At 44.4% G+C, this 19,284-nt stretch overlaps 1 protein-coding gene across 8 annotated transcripts in view; it reads left to right on the top strand.

The window, feature by feature from the left end:
- Nucleotides 1-19,284, top strand: part of SNTG2 (syntrophin gamma 2) — a 489,442-nt gene that overhangs the window by 423,768 nt on the left and 46,390 nt on the right. For 7 of the 8 annotated variants that reach the window (XM_053286035.1, XM_053286038.1, XM_053286042.1 and 4 more), the window contains one exon: nt 5,822-5,893. The exons of the other annotated variant lie outside the window; for it this stretch is intronic. In XM_053286035.1, the coding sequence (XP_053142010.1) occupies nt 5,822-5,893 (72 nt within the window). The remainder of the gene's footprint in view (nt 1-5,821; nt 5,894-19,284) is intronic. 8 annotated transcript variants of the gene reach the window in all.

Here is a 19,284-nt window from a genome sequence, read left to right as displayed (position 1 = left end):
GGTGTGTCTCTGGGTTTGTGTGTTGCATCTGAGTTTGTGTGTTGGGCCTCTGTGTGTTTGTGTGTGTTTATGCAGTTGTGTTGTATGCATGTGTGTATTTCTGTTGCGTGTGTGCTTTTTTTGTTTGTGTGTTTGTGTTGTGCATGTGTAATGAGCCCCTGGTGGCGCAGTGGTAAAACTGCCGCCCTGTAACCAGAAGGTTACAAGTTCGATCCTGACCAGGGGCTCAAGGTTGACTCAGCCTTCCATCCTTCCGAGGTCGGTAAAATGAGTACCCAGAATGTTGGGGGCAATATGCTAAATCATTGTAAACCGCTTAGAGAGCTCTGGCTATAAGGCGGTATATAAATGTAAGTGCTATTGCTATTGCTATTGCTATTGCTATGTGTGTTTTGTCCATTTGTGTGTTGCATCTGTGTTTGTGCGTTTGAATGTTGTGTCTGTATTTGTGCATTTGTGTGTGTTCCTGCATTTATGTTGCATGGATGTTTGTATATTTGTGTTGCATGTATGCCTCTGTGTGTGTGTGTGTGTGTGTGTGCTCCTGTTGTGTGTGTACATTTGTGTGTTGCATGTTTGTCAATAGGTAGTCAATAGGCTAAATGTAGCTGAGATTACCTCAGTGTTTTTTAAAAATAAAACAGGCATAGTAGTCCTGACTCCTGGCCATTGAAGTGAATGAGAACTTGTTATCACAAAAGTCAAGTGTAGTTCTCCTGACAGCATTCCAACCATGGGCAGTAGCACTGGTCCCTCTTAATTTTTTTCATCTCTGTGTGGAATGAGTTTTGTTCTGGGCGGCACTATCAAGGCAGTGTGTGAGCACCTGCATTCAGAATGGGGCCTTCCTGATTCAACCTGAGCGGGGATCTAAATTGAACTGAGTGGACATCCCAAAACCTGTGAGCGTGCGCACATCTGCATACCATAGAGGGAACAGTGGGCAGTAGGGATGTGCACAGAATCATTCAGCACTCCAGTAGAGGAGTGCCAAACCGGTTCCGGCAACCGGCGTTTGAACCGATTCGGAGGGGGCAGGAGGGTCACTTTAAGGGGCAGAGAAGGTGCTGCCTACCTGCCAGCTCCCACCCCGCCACTTCCCCCCGCTGGCACTCTTCCAAAAAGTGGGCATGCGGGGCTGCAGTGTGCCTTCTTGCAGCCCGGACCAGCGTCACCATGCAAATGGCCGCACGCTATGCCTGACAGAAAAGGATTGGGAAGGGGAAAGAAAAGGATGCAGCAATCATGGGCAGGCTTGCTCAGGAATAATCCCATACACTCCTTTCCCCTCACACTGCTCTAAATATCCACCTGATTTTCCCAATATGCCTCCCCCTGTTTTCCTTGAGAGTTCACCTTCCAAAGAGGCCTTGCATTTGAAATAGAATCCAATCACACACACACAGACACACACACCCCGTTGATATCAGACTTATTAAAATTTTAACTTACCCCCTTAAGGCAGTTGTTGGAGGTGGTGGTGGGAGAATGTCAGTGGAGGTTCCCCCTCCCCCCAGGGGGCAACCCTTTTCGCCGCCACCAGCCATTCGGCCAGCTCTTCAGCCCATTTGGGCCTTCTCCCTCTGGCATGACAGCCATTTTGGAGGCCGCTGTGCCTGCAATTGGCCTCCGCATGACCCAGGCCATGCAGAGGCCAATTGCGCAGGCATGGACTGGACTCGAACCAGACCGGGCCAGTTCTGTCTGGCAAACACTCAAACCCACCCACCCCTGATTCACTTCGGTCCAGGGGGGTTCACGGACTTTTTTTAAATAAAATAAAATAAAATAACTTACCCCCTTCGGGGGAGGGGGAGAATATCCACTGAGGTTCCTCCTCCCGGTGGCCTCCCTTTTCGCCACCACCAGCCATTCGGCCGGCTCTTCGGCCCATTCGGGCCTTCCCTCTCCGGCATGGCAGCCATTTTGGAGGCCACTGTTACGGTCCAGGCCTGATTTATATACTAAATATGCTCATTAGCAAGCATACAAAATTAGGCCTGGCTCATAGTGTCACCAAGTGACCAAGTTCTTTTATATAGTGAACATGTAGGATCTGGGCGCAAGGAAGAAAGGAGATCAAGCCACTCCTAAAAGGATTCAATAGGCTTTATTGAGTATAAAATAATAACAACATCAATTCTAGTTGAGCAGAAAGCAGAACACTTTATCAATATTACCAACAGTATTTAAACAGAACATCCTAGCCAGTACCAATATTCAACCAGTGTTCCTAACTACCATATGTGTGTGTATTAAATCTTCCTAGAGCCTAATACAATTCAGATACAGACGGAAAAAGGGGGGGTAAGAAAAGCTGAGGGCTTGCATGTTTCAGGAATTAGTAGAGGAAAAGCGGGGGGAGGAGAAGGAGGGGAAAAGATGGAGGGATCCAATTCTTGTAGGAGCAGCATATTACCAGGATCAGAGAGACTTGAGAGTGGTGGATCTCTTCAGCTGAAGGAGCGAGGCTCTTGGCTGAGACAGGAGTTTTAGCAGTTGCTCAGATCATGGCTGAGAGTCAGAGCACCATGGCTGGGGAAGTCTTGACTTCTCACTGCGCAGTAGAAGTCACAGACAGCTCCTGTCCATGGACAGAGTTCCTGCTTGTTGCCCCGTGGCTTAGCAGAAAACTCTGGGGTTGTGTGTGAGCAGATCTTGCATGTAGGCACAAGATTGCCCGTAGGCACAAGACTGCTTGTAGGAGACAGTTCCTGTCCATGGACAGAGTTCCTGCTTCTAGCCCCACGGCTTAGCAGCAAACTCTGGCATTGCTTGTGAGCAGATCTTGCTGTAGGCACAAGATTGCCCATAGGCACAAGACTGCTAACTCTCTGTCCAGTAGCCTCATTCTTTATAGTTGTATTTTCTTTGATCTATTCAAATCTCATCTTTTCCTGGGTCCCAAAAGGTGACAACTTGCTGCTACCTTCTGGACAGTGTCTTCTAATTATTCAGGATATTGGCCAGTCCAGAGAGAGATCTGAATATCATCTTCTGCAAACTGTGCGCTTAGAAGGGAGGGAAAACATTGCCCAAAGCAAATCTGCATCTCTGAGCTACAAATGGCATCTTCCCAAAAGGTGTTAAAAGTCAGGAGTTAGTGAGAGAATTAGTTCTATTTGTGTGAGACGGCAATTACATTATTTCTTATGTACAGTCTATCTAGTGTGTACACTCTAGATTACACTAGATAGATTACACTCTATCTAGTGTGTAATTATAACAAGAGAATATTTAAAGTAACATAAAAAGGGGTACATGTGTGAAACGAGTTAATCAATACATTTGACTAAGGCAGCCTGTCAGTGAGGTAAGAATTAAAGTCTACAGGTGTTTTCTTAGGGTGGAATTTCTATAGACAGCAACTGAATAATCCCCTTTGGGCATAGCGGAGCCATCATTGACAAAGATTAACATAAACTTCTTGCAACAGGAAAGAGGAGGTCAGCCTCTGGCCTCTTCCACAGACATTATCTGGTAGTGAGTTGCATTTTAGCATATGATTAGCACAGGCCTAGCTTTTGTGCCTTCTTGAGTATCCATTTCACAACACAATGCTGGATTGCTTCCTCCTTCACAGAGCAATTGAGATCTGGTATGTCAGTTCACCCTGAGTTCAGGTATTATTTCATTTCTTAATATAAAATGAAATCAGACACAGGCCTATATTCCATATACTTCTGGGCTGGTGGGCAATTTCTGAAAATCCCTTATCCCCAGAGATTGTGCCCGTGCCATGCAGGAGAGGTTGAACCTACTGAACATGTGTTGTTGAATTGTTGTTTCTATAAGGAGCTAAGAACAGAATTAATTTTTCCCCTTTTAAGAGGTCGTAGATTGACCTCAGGTCAGGAGAAGGTGGAGTTTTTACTTGCAGACTTGGATGACTTCATCTCGACAAAAGTAGCCAAGTTTCTTTGTATTGCAAGTAAACTCCACAGAAGACATGTTGAGAGGCTAGATGGGGGCATAGTATAGTAGGAGGGTGATCTGATTTTATCTAGACAAAATTCTTCATATATGATACTTTTACTGTATTTTTTTCATTGCAGTTTCTCTTGATGTTTCTGATGTGTCATGTGCTGTTGTGTGTGTTATTTTGTTGTATTCAGTGGCCGTTGGCTGTAATAAAGTACTACTACTACTATACTTCTGGGCTGGTACCTCTGGTTCTGATATGTTGATGTGGACCGTCCTCAACATAACCCATTTGGGCTTTCTCCCTCTGGCATGACAGCCATTTTGGAGGCCACTGTGCCTGCAATTGGCCTCCGCATGACCCAGACCATGCAGAGGTCAATTGCGCAGGCATGGACTGGACTCGAACCAGACCGGGCCAGTTCTGTCTGGCAAACACTCAAACCCACCCAACCCTGATTCATTTCGGTCCAGGGGGGTTCACGGACTTTAAAATAAAATAAAATAAAATAAAATAACTTACCCCCTTCGGGGGAGGGGGAGAATGTCCACTGAGGTTCCTCCTCCCCCCGGTGGCCTCCCTTTTCACCACCACCGGCCATTCGGCCGGCTCTTCGGCCCATTCGGGCCTTCCCTCTCCGGCATGGCAGCCATTTTGGAGGCCACCGTGCCTGCAATTGGCCTCTGCGTGACCCAGGCCACGCAGAGGCCAATTGTGCAGGCGTGGTGGCCTCCAAAATGGCCAACGTGCCACAGGGGGAGGGACCAAATGGGCCAAAGAGCTGGCTGAATGGCCGATGGCAATGAAAAGGGAGGCCGCCGGTGGGAGGGGGAACCTCCATGGACACTCCCCCACTACCACCTCCAACAACTCCCCTGAAGGGGGTAATTTAATTTTTTTTGTAAAGGCCACGAACCCCCCGAACAGTCAGAGGGTGTTTGGTCTGGGGTCAGGCTGAACAGGGGATGGTTCAGTTCGACCCTGAACCATTGAACCAAACATGTTTGATGTCAAACCTGTTTGCACATCCCTAGTTCCCATGTGACAAATAGTATAGTATAGCAGAGTTTTGCTCAGAAGGAATAGCCTTTGTACAGGGCTGTACTCATATTTGCTACTTAAACTAAGTAAATAAATCTGTTTATTGTTGGGGAGAATGCCCTTCAAACCAACAGAATGGTTTTAAAAAGCCTCCCTTGCCATATGTGAATAAAGCATGCCAGAGAAAGAGCATAAAGCAAATGTCCTATAAATTTGGTCAGTATTCACTGAAACAATGAAGACTTGCAGCTTATTTGGACACAATCATAGAGGTCACTGAACAGGATTCCTTCCTTCTCACCTTCCTGAATTCCCTTAACTACCCCTCCATATTTTCTATTTTTTTCTTATTCGGTTCTTTTAAAAACGAAACCAAATTAATTTAAAATCCAGATAAACAAAAGAATTACGGAATGTAGGAGCATATTTTGTTGGGCAAATGATCCAAATACCGCAGATCATGCTTGCTACTTTTCTTTGGCAATAAACAAATGTATCCATCTTTGCATGGTAGTATGAAGATGTTCTTGACCTTGAAGCAATTTTTTTTTATTTTTTAGATTAAGAACTGATAAACAAGTCCCAAAGAGTGAACCAAAATGTGGAAAACTGTATGATATAATAATTCCATTAAAAATGTTCAGTATTGTAGTAACAGAAGTTTGTTTGTTTGTTGAACGTATATACTGTCTAATATCAATATTTCTAGACAGTGCCAGTTTTGGGCTTTGAAAATGCACACATGATCATTAGCAGCTTTCATTAAAGCAGTCAACAAAAGAACGGTATTTAAACTTGTTTTAAGGATGTTTGGACCCACACAACAATATCTAATAATATTTTCTTTTGGTATTACAGGTAAGCACATTAGACTGGGTGCGGGCTGAAAAAATCTATAACCTCTGTGAGGTTCTATTTAAAATTCACAAGGTAGGTATTTCGTAAGATACAGACTAAATCATTTAGCATGGGCTTTATATTGCTTTAACATTAAAACAGAATTAGTAATCCATTCAGATCAATCTCATTGAGCAGGAACCAGTCCAGAAACACCCCCCCCCCCAAAAAAAACATAGACAATGTTTAATATTAGTTCTTAGAAATGGACTCTTGTGATTATCTGTACAATTAGGATGTGTAATCAGTATACAAGCATTCTAACACTATCTTCTCCAAGCTGTTTTACGCATATAGAGGCTGTTCTCACGTGCAGCCAAGCCCATGGAGATCCCAGCGGCCCCATGGTGCCAAACCCACCACCGAAGCTTGGCTCTTAGCCAAGGTAAAGGGAGCAAGCGCACCCTTAACCCAACTGCCAGGATTGTGTGTCAATGCAAGCTGTTTGCAGCTTGTGATGAGACAGAGATGGGCTCCTAGAGCGTCCATCCCCTGGGGGAATCCCTCAGTGCACCATGCTTGGCTTGGTGGGATACACTGAGATATTTGGAGGCTGCAATAACGAGTCCTGGCCGCTGTTGATCTGCGCTGCTGCCAGCAGCACGGGTCATGTGGGTGTGTGGCTTGTGCACCACAGGTGCTAAACACGATTGTCTGGGGGAAGGTAGGCTGAACCCTGCTTTCCTCCCTGTCTGCCTGCCCACATGGTTGGTCATGTGAACTGTCCCATGGTGTGGCAATAATATTATATTACCACTACTCCTTCCACCTAGTGTGCATGTCCATGTAGAATCTCTAGTGAAAAGGATCTTGGGTAGTAGGACCCAAGTAGGACCATCTGTCTGAGAAATGGAGAGCTGTTGCCACTCATAGGAGACAGTATGGGCAAGAACCATAGCCATACATGGTTCATGTATGGAACCATACATAGGGTTCTGTAGGCCATCTAGTCCAACTGCCTTCGCATTGTAGGAAATCCATAGCTGGAACATCCCCAATGGCTGCCCAGCCTCTGCTTGAGGACCTCCAGCAAGGGAGACCTCCCACCCACCCCAAATAATTGGATCCACTGTCACACTGCTCTTACAGTTAAGAAGCTTCTCCTAATACTGAATCAAAATTTGTCCTCCTATAACTTCTCTGAGCACCAGAGCACATTCTCTGAGCATCTTTCCCCCAGTCTCTGCAACAGCCCTTCAAGTATTTGAAGAGTCCCCCAAGTCTTCTCTTTTCCAGGCTAAACCTAACTAGATAGGCCAGAAAGTATAAGGCAGCTTCCATCATCTACACATGGATATAACATTTGAATAGGGCATATGGGCACACAAATTCACCTATGTCTGAAAAGCATCATAAGTATCCTGGGTAATTTGGAGATTAACCATGCAATTTGGAGCCAAAGTGCATTTGGTTCTGTGCTCTCACTCTATTAAAATGTTACAACCACACATGTGGCTTCAGAGGCAGGTCAGGCATGCTGGAGGGAGCAGGAGGAAAATGCAACTTTTGTCCAATTTGGACACATTCAGATCTCATCTAAAGCCACACACATAGCTCTTATTTTACTCCCTTAGCCACCAACATTTCATTTATTGAGAAAATAATGACTGACAGTTGCCCTCAAAGCAACTGTATCTCTTTTCCCTGACCTCTTTAAATATTATGGAAGGCCCTGAGTGGACATTATTGATCAACTGCAAGTTAGTCATCTTTGAAAAATAGACCAAATCCTTATCATTGCGTTGATTCTGAGTATTTAATATTGCAACAATGTTACTTTCAAACACAAACCAAATTAAATGGAAAATCCATATTTATTCGGATGGTGTAGAAATAAATAGGAAATAAGCTGCCCAAGACTTAGCCCTTTACATTCTTGACATTTTAATAACTGAACACTTAATTGTCAGTCTTGATGAACAAATTAACTGAAACACAAAAGCTGCAATGTACAACTCTAGTCTCAATTCTGTTGACACTTTAGTATAAATGATAATGAAAGAAACTTAGAGCAAATCAATTAAGTTGGAATAAACTTAATTTTGAGAAGAGATTAAAGCTGCTCCATTATATATTCTATTACTAGTATGCTCTGCAGAATATGTTATTCTGAGCTGTTTACACAAACCAGTTTCTCCTAACAGACTTGTGATGTCTTAAAGCAGTGTGTGTGAGCATGTGTGTAAAACAAATTGGATACATTTTTAGCCTACTTTCTGAAGGGAAGGCTTATGAGATCACCATGTCTCTATGTGTGTCCACATCTCACCCTCTAAAAAACCTTGATGTTTACACTCCATTACAAACCAAATTCACAGCAGATGGGGGAGGCTACTAGAGGACCCAGGCAGGAGTTGTTGTTGTTGTGGTTGTTGTGGTTGTTGTTGTTGTTGTTTTGCCAATCCACTATCTTGTTTCAAGATGGCAGCCACTCGAAGTCTAGACAACACCTCTTTGTGACCCATGTCCTAACAGACACAAACCACGTTCACCAGGGGCGTAGCAAGGTTGGAGTGGGCCCAGAGACAAGATTTTAAAATGCCCCCCCTCACTGAAGCTCAGCTCATGAAGTAAAGAAATCTTAAATGAGGCTGGCTCTCTCTCTCTCTCTCTCTCTCTCTCTCTCTCTCTCTCTATATATATATATATATATATATCCTATGTGCCACAATAGAGCATCAACCTAAATTATTTTTTTTAAGATTTTGTAAATTATGGACGATGCAAGTCATTTAATGGTACTAGAGAAAGACATGCTGTTCTGGTAGCTCCAGGTCTTAACACTCACATCAATTTCGGAGGATGAATACGACTGAAGGAAGCCCAGGCGGGTGTGTGGCTGGGGGAGTCAGTCATGTGACTTGCCTCTGGGGAGGCCCCCAAGGCAGTGGGCCCCCAGACAACTGTCTCCCCTTGCCCTATTATAGTTACGCCCCTGACGTTCACAACATTTGGGAGAGATTCCTAGCAAAGAGTCGCCAGGGCCATCCTTGAAGCCCTGTGCTAGGACAGGCCCCATGCTGGAGCAGCATGCCCTGCAGAAATGTATCTTTCTCCCCCAGCATGCCAACCTGTAGTGCTGCACAAGCCGCACACAGGCTTACCTGCTATCAAAAAGCTCCCTGCATGCTGCTACAGCTCCCTCTCTGCCTCGACTATCAGCTTTTTGGCAGGTGGGTGGGGCAGGCTTCCAGAGGCCTCTCTGCCAGCCTCCATGAAGCTCTCCCGTGCAGATGCTCTCCCCAGTCCCTGAAGCTCTCCAGGAGGCAGAGTGGCCAGCACTGACTGCCCACCAGAGCACTGTGCATACCCTCTGCCCTGCCCTGCAGCCCTGTGCTGAGAGCCTGTGGCTTCCTCCTCCTCAGAGCCAGCAATGGAAGGTATGGGATTTCCCATTTTTTGTTCTTTCCCCCACTTGTCTATTTGTGGAATGGCCTGCTTGGAAGGGCTTTGATATTGGGCACAGATGTAGGGCAGGGTGGGAGGCCTATGTACTTAATTTGAAGCAGATTGGACAAATCGGTGATATTTAATATCTTTTTGTATTTTTTCTAAAAACATCACCAAAAGTTCCTATAAGTGCCTTGTTTCAGGGCAGAAGATTACAAAAACTTCTGGAACTGAAGACCTTCACCCCCGGACCACCATTCCACCACCATGTGGAGGAATCTGCCCTTGGTCTTCAGAAAATAGGGAAATGCACCCCGCTTTTATGCCCAACCCATTAGATCTCCTGGAATGGTTTGGCATAGGGCTTTGAAATTAGGCATAGATATGGGTCAGTGTGGGAAAGCGCTGTGTATTTAATATGAAGTGTATTGGTCAATGCGGCCATTTTTTCCCTACTGCTGTAAAGCTGCCAGAAAGAGTTCTCTGTATCCATAGAGTACTTCACACCTAGTGAAAGTGAGGCTAACTGTGAACAGCTGAATAAACACACATTTATTTATTTATTTATTTATTTATTTATTTATTTATAAATGCCCTGTGTTCAAGTTGGTTTGCAATACAGAAGATATGAGTGAGAACTGTGAAGCAAGGGGCATGTGTTGTGCTTTTAACGTTTTTCCTTACAAATGCACTATATATCCAAGCTGGTTGGACATGTCCAAACACCTCACTCACTTACACTATTTGCACAGTATGTCATCAGTCAGTATGATTATGTAATCATATGAAATGTTGAGGCCCCTCACATGCTGATTCATCCCCAGCCTTGCACCCCATTAGGGACGGCCCTGAGAGTCACCATATTAAAAGAAGTGGAAAGCAGGCTCCATTCATTCTATTTAGAACTGCTTGTTAAATATATTGTCTCAGCCAACAGATTGGTTGGTGCAGGAGTGGTCATGGACCTGCTGCCCACCCAGTTCTATATGACCTACCTGACGGTACATGACCAGTGGGAGGGGGTGTCTGAGGTTAGACTTGGTATATACATGCAGAAGAATGAAGCAGAAGCCAGAGGTGGAAGAGTGGATTTTACAACATAGGAACATAGGAAGCTGCTATATACTGAATCAGACCATTGGTCTATCTTGCGCAGTATTGTCTTCACAGACTGGCAGCGGCTTCTCTGAGGTTGCCGGCAGGAATCTCTCTCAGCCCTATCTTGGAGAAGCCAGGGAGGGAACTTGAAACCTTCTGCTCTTCCCAGAGTGGCTCCATCCTCTGAGGGGAATCTCTTACAGTGCTCACACTTCTAGTCTCCCATTCATAATCAACCAGGGCAGACCTTGCTTAGCTAAGGGGACAAGTCACGCTTGCTACCACAAGCCCAGCTCTCCTCTCCTCTCTCTCTCAGCTTCTCATTGCAAGGAAAAGGTTACCTTTCTAATGCTACCTTGCTTTTAAAAATAACCAACAAATTAGAAAATTAGCACAGCAGAGACAAATAACCTGGCTGGACTACAACCATTTTCCCTCCAGTGCTAGTTGTTTAGTTGCAGGAGTTTTGGTGGTATGTGTGTTTTACAAGGAGGAGCAGTCAAAACTAGTACTCTCCACTTGCTGTCTAACTTGGTACTGTTAACTCAACCACCACAGAATTCTGCCACACCATCCCACTGCATTCTGCTGCAATGTATACAAGGCCTTAGTCTTTGACATGTAAACATTATAATATAAAATATATTAAGTATGTGAGATTGAAATCATCACATTTTAGACTGTGAACTCCTTGGGGAATGGACACATCATCTTATAGTATGCTCATTGATGACAATAGATACATAAATAAAATTAAATTATAAAAGACACCTATGTTTCCAGTTGGAAACATAACTTATAATATGTCATTAGAAATGTATCCTAGTTGCTATATAATTGAACTGAACACAGATACTCATTGCATTGTTTAATAGCACAATCCTATGCATTTTTGCGTGAATGTAAGGCCCACAATGGTCAGTAGGATTTACTCCAATATAAGTGTGCATAGTATTGCAAACTGTCTTTCCTGACTTTCTCTCTCTGCATTATCACATCTTGTTAAATTGCTTCTGACAATCTCTATCCATAAGCTGCATAAAATAAGCATTTTCAAGAAAAGAAAATCATTTTTTCCAAATATTTATTTTATCCCTACATGTAATGTATTGTCTGTTCAGAGAATTAATGCAGGATAAGGCATTAGACAGGCAACACATACCTCATGAGTATTTATTTTTATTTTTTAATCCTAAGATGTTTATCTTGCTAATCAACCCATACAGACTCTAATAGAGGTAGACAATAAATCATCAGAAGTAAAGCAGGAATAATGAAAATATTTTCTTGATAAATACCATCTCAAAGGCTGTTGAACAGGACTGCTAACAGAACTTTGGATGTATCTCATCAGTTTTTTCCCCCTGATTTCCGCTAGTATGGTTCTGACATTTTTCACTTCTTAGAAGATTTCCTTCTACCCAAGGGTGTGAAACTCAATCTGGTGGTGGGCCAGATTTGATTTCAGTGCACCTCCAGGGTGCCGCACATAGCCTTGCACCTCCTTCCATCGCCTCATGCCTGCCTTGCACCACCTTCGATCTTCCTCCTTCTCCTCCCTCTTTCTCTCATTCTCTTCCTTCTCCCCCCCCCCCACCATTACCCTGCCATTTAAATTAGCTGAATGCACTACTTTTATACCAGAATATGCTCAGAGAAATTTTAAATCTTTTTTTTTTTAGTTTTTTTTAAGAAATTCTGAATATCATACTTCCCAATATCAAATTTTGCGTACACGATCCTGCCAATGAAATTAGCTAAATGCATGACTTTTTACACCAAAATATCTCAGGGAAATTTTTTAAAAGTATTTTAAAAAGAAATTCTGAACATAACCATCATATTTTAAATGTTAATGTTCTCAACAGATTACTAACACTCAATAAGCAGACCAACAATCCCAAAGCAACATTGTGCCCCAAGAAAAGCAGAAGCTCTCTTCCCCCTTCCTTACCCTCCACTCACCCTTCTTTCTTCCTCTCCCTCCTCCTTCTTCCTCTCCCTCCTCCTTTCCTATCACCATGTTCTTTCTCTTCCTTCCCTCCCTCCCCCTCCTTCACCCAGAGAAAAAGTGCCCTGCTCTGTTTTGGTTGCTTTTTTGTTGTTGTCGTCTCTTGATTCCCCTCCCCGCTTTATCTCTGTGTCTCCCTCTTCTGGAATAGCGCTTCTATAGTGCACTAAAAAGCCTGAGGGAGGGAGAAGGGAGGAGAGTGGCAGCGGTAAAGAAGAAGGAAGCAACTCATGGCTTCCAGGACCACTCATGGGGTTTGGGGGAGAAAGAGAAATACCAGCACTGGTGGAGGCAACAGGGGGAAGAAGAAAGCCTGCCAGTCAGATAGAAATACTGCGGCAGTGGGGGGTGATGGGGGGGGGGAGAAAAGCGGTGGGGCTCATCCTGGTCTCATGCAGGCTTCCCCATGGGCTTGATCTGGCCCACAGGCCAGCAGTTTGCAGCTCCAGTTCTACCTGTTTAGAAATTGCAAAGAAATCACCAGCTGTTCCCTTTTCTCAATTTTTTTCTGCTCAGACCACTAGTTTATTGATAAACTCCAAAGTTACTATATCTCTGCATCCCTATTCCACCTACCTTTTTTCTATCTGTATGCTGCCAGTGTTTATATTGTATTTTCAACACATAAGACTTTATATAGGAGAGCTAGTGTGATCTTTGACTAAGATGTACACTTGGAATGAAAAGATATCTCTACTGTCTTGGGCTAAGAACATGTTAGGAATGCAGTTTTTCAATACCAGTTCAGAGATTTTGAACTGATGAAATGGAGGTTGACATAGGGTTTTTTCCTTCATTCAAGTAGAGTGCTTGAATGTTAGGCCAAATTCAGACAGAACACAGAACCTAGGGTCCAATGGAACTGTGGTTGTGCTTCCCTCCCCCCTCCCTGCCCACGTGCTTATCTGTCTGAATGCGGATGTAAGTGCTGGCCTCCTCTCTGCAGTCTGTGAGACTGCAGAGAGGAGGGTGACCTGACTGCCAGGCTTCCTCCTTGATGGACAGCCACATCAGCCAGTCAGGACAGAGAGAGGGAGGAGCTTCCTTCCCTCAACTCTGGTCCCAGGGAAGGCTGCCTCCATTACTGAATTTGGATGTAATGGAGGCAGCTGCAAGCCAAAGGCCCGAGCAGTGAACCTGTTGGCGACCCTGCTCCAGATGGCATCAACCTTTTGCACAGTAACCCTAATGACCACTAGGGGCATTGGGAGTAGAGATAGCCGGTTAGGGTCATCTTCTTATTCCTGCTTATCTTTGCCTCTATTACCCCTCTATTGATAGAGTGTACTCAGGAACATCCTGGGAATGATTTCCTCCTTCTTCTTCTCCTCCTCCTCCTCCTCCTCCTTCCCAGAATGCGTCTATCTCTCTCTCTCTCACTCGCTCTCTCTCTCTGAGCACCATGTAGCCACCAGTTAGATATAGATTTTTTCCTATCACCATGTGCTTCTAAACACAGTAGATAAGGGTTTCTTAACCTTGGGCCCAACATCTGTTGTTGGACTACAACTCCTATCATCCCCAGACATGGCCTTTGTGGCTGAGGATGATTGGAGTTGTAGTCCAACAACATCTGGGGGCCCAAGGTTAAGAAATCCTGCAGTAGATTAGTTTAACCTTACATGAATCTCCATGCTTATCATTTACAAGCTGTTGCCCCTGAGACCCTGTTAACTTCTGATTAATGGGAGTGAGCTAGCTCCTGAAATACTCTGCTATACAGGTAATTACCCCCAACATCTTCAAACCAAGGGTTCAAATTGGAGTTTGGTGAGAGAACCCTCGGTTTGAGTTAGAGTCTGTACTGTGGTTTCCCACATTTGGATGTTCAGGATTGGGGACCTCTGGCTGCTCTGCCTCTGATTCCCCATTATGTCCAAATCTGGCCTGAGTCTCACTGGCCAACATCATGTGCAGCATGCCAGCAATGGTGCAGTTGGTGTGGGGTGCTGTGGACACATAAGGCAACACTGACACTGTTGAGAACAAGTGGTTGCACAAGCAATGTCGCTGCTGTTGCTCTCTTTGCAGTGAATGGGAATAGCTGCAGCAGCACTGCTTGTGCAACTGCTCATTCTCAACAGCTTCAGTGCTGCCCCTTGTGCCCACAGCATCCCCATGGATTGCACCATCGCTAGTACACTGCACTCCATGTAGGCCACTGTGCCCCCATTGCCAGTCTCTTTCCTACTATATCTCCTCTTTTAAAATGCAAATGCAAAATTAAATTGTCAGAATCACACTGTTTACACAAAGAAAGTGTTGAGGAGCCAATAGGACTAAGTCCGTAAGGCCTGGCATTAGTTTGGATTTGAAAGTGCTCTTGGACAAATGGAAGGCACTTCCACTCATGCCAAAGGTGATCATTTTCACCAACTCCCACTTCCTACGGCAACTCCCTCTACTATATGCCATCCTGTTCCACTGGGTCCCAACCCCCAGCAGCAGATTTTCAGGGGGGCAGCAGAGAGAAAGGGAGTAGGAAATCCCTGTTACATGAGCTGAACACCATTCTATTCATGGAAAGAAAACTAGAATCCATATCTTTATATTGTATACTAATTCTGAACATTGAATGCCCATCCTAAATTAATAAAATGGGTATTGCACAAGCTACAAATATATAATAAATTGTGCTGAATAAGATGAAATCATTCAAATGTTTCTGAAGGACAAATGCACACACACACACACACACACACACACGCATGCATATATCCCTTTGGGGTGTTTTTTGTCTAGGATTTTTAAAAAAAGCTTTAGAATCAAAATATAATTAAGCAATTTTTTTTTACTCTTTGTGTGATTCCACTGACTTTAATAGGTTTTTCATCGGGGTAAATTTTCCCAGCTCTAATGATTCACAGGGATGCCATTATGAGGATATTTAAACAAAGCATTCTGTGAAGCATAAAACTAATATTATAAGCTCATAATTAAAAATGTTGCTTGCTTGATTTACATACTCAGATATGCAGGATTTCTAAAGGGGATACCTTTTATTAAAATATATCAGCATGAGAATATTGTTTATGCCACGCATCAGCGTTAATTCAAACACACATGGGTGTCGACAAATCATAGTATAATTAAGGTTCTTGCTAGTACTTGAATATCACATTTTACGTTTCCATACTCTTTTATGTAATCATCAAATTTATTTTTACAACACGTATCTCATGTAGATTTCACTTCTTCACATTTAATGGGTGGGGCACTGAGGCTGAGAGCGGTTGTTTTACCTAACACTGCTCTGTCATTCTGATCCAGCCCACCATGGGGCCATTCACATGACCTACCGGGCAGGCAGAGGTAATGCTTCCCAAACCTTGCTTTCACCCCAGACAATCATAGGTTAATCAGTAGGAGCACGTTCCTACATGATCAGCCCTGCTCCGTGCAGCACAGATTGATCTGAGGTAGAGACTCGTCCTGGCCTCCGTGAATCCCGCAAAGCACCACGCAACATGTACAATGCATTGGGGGATTCCCCCAGGAGACAAGTGCTCTAGGCGCCTATCTCTGTATCCGCTGGGGCTAAACATAGCCTCAGTGAACTCACAAGCAGTTAGCTTGGGTTAAGGGAGCACTTGCTCCCTCAACCTCAGCTAACAGCCGGGTTTGAAAGCAGGGCTAGGCTCCTCCAGGATCGGGCCTGATCCCAGCAGTTCTCACGTACAGCCTAACTCAGGCTGGGCATCCCTAGCCCAGGTTAGGCTGCACATGAGAACAGCTGCCTATGCCCTGATGTTTGAACTTATATATGTGAGCTTACTCATTTACTTCAAAAGAAGTAGAACACTGCTCTGCAGCTTGTATTGAAGTGAACTGGAAGAACTGTTGTATATTGTTTGAAAATACAGGCTGAAATTTTATTTTTTTAGGCAATTTGTAGACGTGGAAGCCTTCACAGGAAAAAAAAATTGCTGGATCAGGGCAAGATAGGCATGGGTTGATAGGTATATGAACTCAGGTCTCCATGGTCCATGACACCAATCTATATATATAATTCTCCTGGGTGTGCCTTGGAATGTGCATCCTGGCGCTCAGCTGATTGGCTGGGCAGTGGATGCACCTGATTGGTTGAGGCACACCCAGGAGGATTGGTCGCCATGGCAGCGGTGGGCCCAGCTGTGGAGGCAAGGCTCAGGAAGGGGGAAAGAAAGGTGGGGCAGAAGTGGCGGTGGGGAGGAGAAGTGGCTGGGCTCGGAACCGGAGACTGGGGCAGAAGGTGGGGGGTAAGAGGTAACTGCCGACCCCAAAGAACGCACAGATGCTCTGTGAGGGGTTGGCTAGTAGTACATATTAGTGTACTATTAGGACCTGTTCATTGAGTTAGAAGCTGACATCCTAACTTCATGTAATGTGGAACATAGGAAGCTGCCATATACTGAGTCAGACCATTGGTCTATCTAGCTTAGTATTGTCTTCACAGACTGGCAGCAGCTTCTCCAAGGTTGAAGGCAAGAGTCTCTCTCAGCCCTGTCTTGAGAAAGTCGGAGAGGGAACTTGAAACCTTCTGCTCTTCCCAGAGCAGCTCCATCCCTGAGGAGAATATCTTACAGTGCTCACACTTCTAGTCTCCCTTTCATATGCAACCAGGGCAGACACTGCTTAGCTAAGGGGACAAGTCATGCTTGCTACCACAAGACCAGCTCTCCTCTCCATGTGCCAATGCTGCAGACTAGTGCTGGTATTGACAAAGGCAGATGTCCTCTCTCACACCAAAAAATATGTCCCTGAGGGCTGTGATACCTTTGTGGACTTGTGGGGGGTGACACTAGGGGGTTCATCAAAATTCGCTCCTCCCTCAGCTCAGTTGCTGCTGTTGAGTTAGTCAATCCCACCTGCAGCACCAGTATTGCATAAAGTGCCAGTGTATTGCCAGTGTGTATTGCCAGTATATTGCATAAAGTGCCAGTGCTTCATCAGTTAGGATGTTAACCATGGAATAAAGCTGACCCAGAATAATCAGAAAAATATCAATAAACTATTTTGTCCTCTCTTTTTTAACCTCATTAATGGTATTCAGCCTTAATGAACCTCCATTGTTCTGGTCCCCTACCACTCTTATTCCCAAATGTTTATGCTCAGAATGGGAGCACATTCACTCAAGATAAGGTGTTAGAAAAAGAGCAGCTTGGACCAAATGTTACAGTACATTGAATTGTTGCTTTACCTCCTTCCATTCGGAGGCACAGGAATGGCATTAATGGGACACATAGTAAACATATGCAGGAACGCCCTTCTACCTTGAAACACTGCTGTCTGACACAATATTGGCTTGATAAGGGCCAAGCATTCAGCATCATGATCAGTTTGAAGGACTATGGGCGTGAATAGAAGACTGCAGGATAAGCCAGGAATTTGTCATACAGTAGGCATCTAGCAATTTGTTTGCATCTTTTTAACTCTTCATATTCTTCTTAGCATGAACTAGGAAGCTCAGTTATTGTTTAACCATGAAAATCTGGGAAATGCTTCTATGGAATAAAGGAACTGGAAGCACAACTTTTTCTTTAAAATCGCTAAAAATAGAAAGAGATGTAAACCCACCAAGGATCTCCCATCTCCTTCATCACAACTCTTCCATACTACAACACAACTCTTTTCAACCTAGCTGTGCCCCTACCAACAGATATACATCAAATAAAGTCTTTCAAAATAAGATGCCCATGGCATATATTTATGGGACTGTAGCCTACGTTTTCGTAAGGCAAGCAGAATAAATTCTCCCTGCATCATGGGGAAGGTGAGTTGCACTTATTCCCTTTTCCTCTGTCCTCCCCTGCTTCTGAGAGTTGCCGGGCCTAATGCATGGTAGGATGCAGTGTGAAGGGAGGAAGTCTCCCCTCCTTGTATGAGAGGACAGTGCAGCATTTTTAACCATCAGTCAAGGTTAATCTTGATATCTTCATAGTAAACAACATTTAATAACTGGTTTATGATTTAATCAAAGTGATATCATTTTTTAGGATACTATACAGCAAATCCTGGTCCCAGCCCACAGATCATGAGGCAGGTCAAGGTGATGGCTGCGCCTTGGGGTGGCAAGTGCAGACATCCCACTGTAGTACCCCAACCTTGGTTGTTCGCAACTACAGTCAAGCAGATTGCATCAACCCAACTTTGTCCTTCCTCACAAGCATGTTTCAGTCTTCCTTTTCCACCCTGGCTCTTTGCATTCCAAGTACATCATGGAAGCAACCCCAGAGCAGCATTTTTGAGGATCAAAGCGAACAGTCCAGGTTTTCAATTTTTGCCACACAGTCTCGAATAATTCTTGAACAGTAATAGAACATTCCTCCATAGTCTGTAAAACACAAAGCAGATGTAAGATGTAATATTGATACGTATTGGTAAGAAATCACCAATACTTATCCATATTATTTTTACAATTCCTCTTATTAATAAATCTGACACCGCCTTGCTCCCCATTGCCCACAGGCATCAACTCACCTGTCTGCCACGGGTACTCCCTGAGCTTCTTCACTGCCCTTCCTCATCTCCCAGCTGCCATACCTTTGCCACTGGCACTGCCTCACTTTCTCTTTTGCTCTGTTCCCACTGCCCCTTCCACCAGCAGGTTTGTGCATGGGGAACGGAGTGAGAGAGCAAGCAAAGTTGCAGCAAAGATAGATATACAGCTGGGATAAGGGGGAAGGCAGCATTGGCAAGGGAGATGGGGCTGGCCCCGCCTCTCAAAGGTGGCATCAAGGGGCATGGCTGGGGGGGCATGGCTTATTGGAAACTCAGGCTGGTGCTGAACAGCAAGCTAAGCACTCATGCAATAGATTTTTGGCACTTTCGACTTTAACAACACTAATACCTATTGAAGGATCAAGGGAGGTACACTGGTCCCCCAAACAGGTGATTGGTGCTGTCTATAATTACCTATAATTACCACAGCTTCAATTTGTAATTG

This window comes from Hemicordylus capensis, chromosome 1, assembly GCF_027244095.1.
Source record: "Hemicordylus capensis ecotype Gifberg chromosome 1, rHemCap1.1.pri, whole genome shotgun sequence".
Lineage (NCBI taxonomy): Eukaryota > Metazoa > Chordata > Lepidosauria > Squamata > Cordylidae > Hemicordylus > Hemicordylus capensis.
The sequence above is the reverse complement of the archived record's forward strand: the minus strand, read 5'-3'. Positions and strand labels throughout refer to the sequence as shown.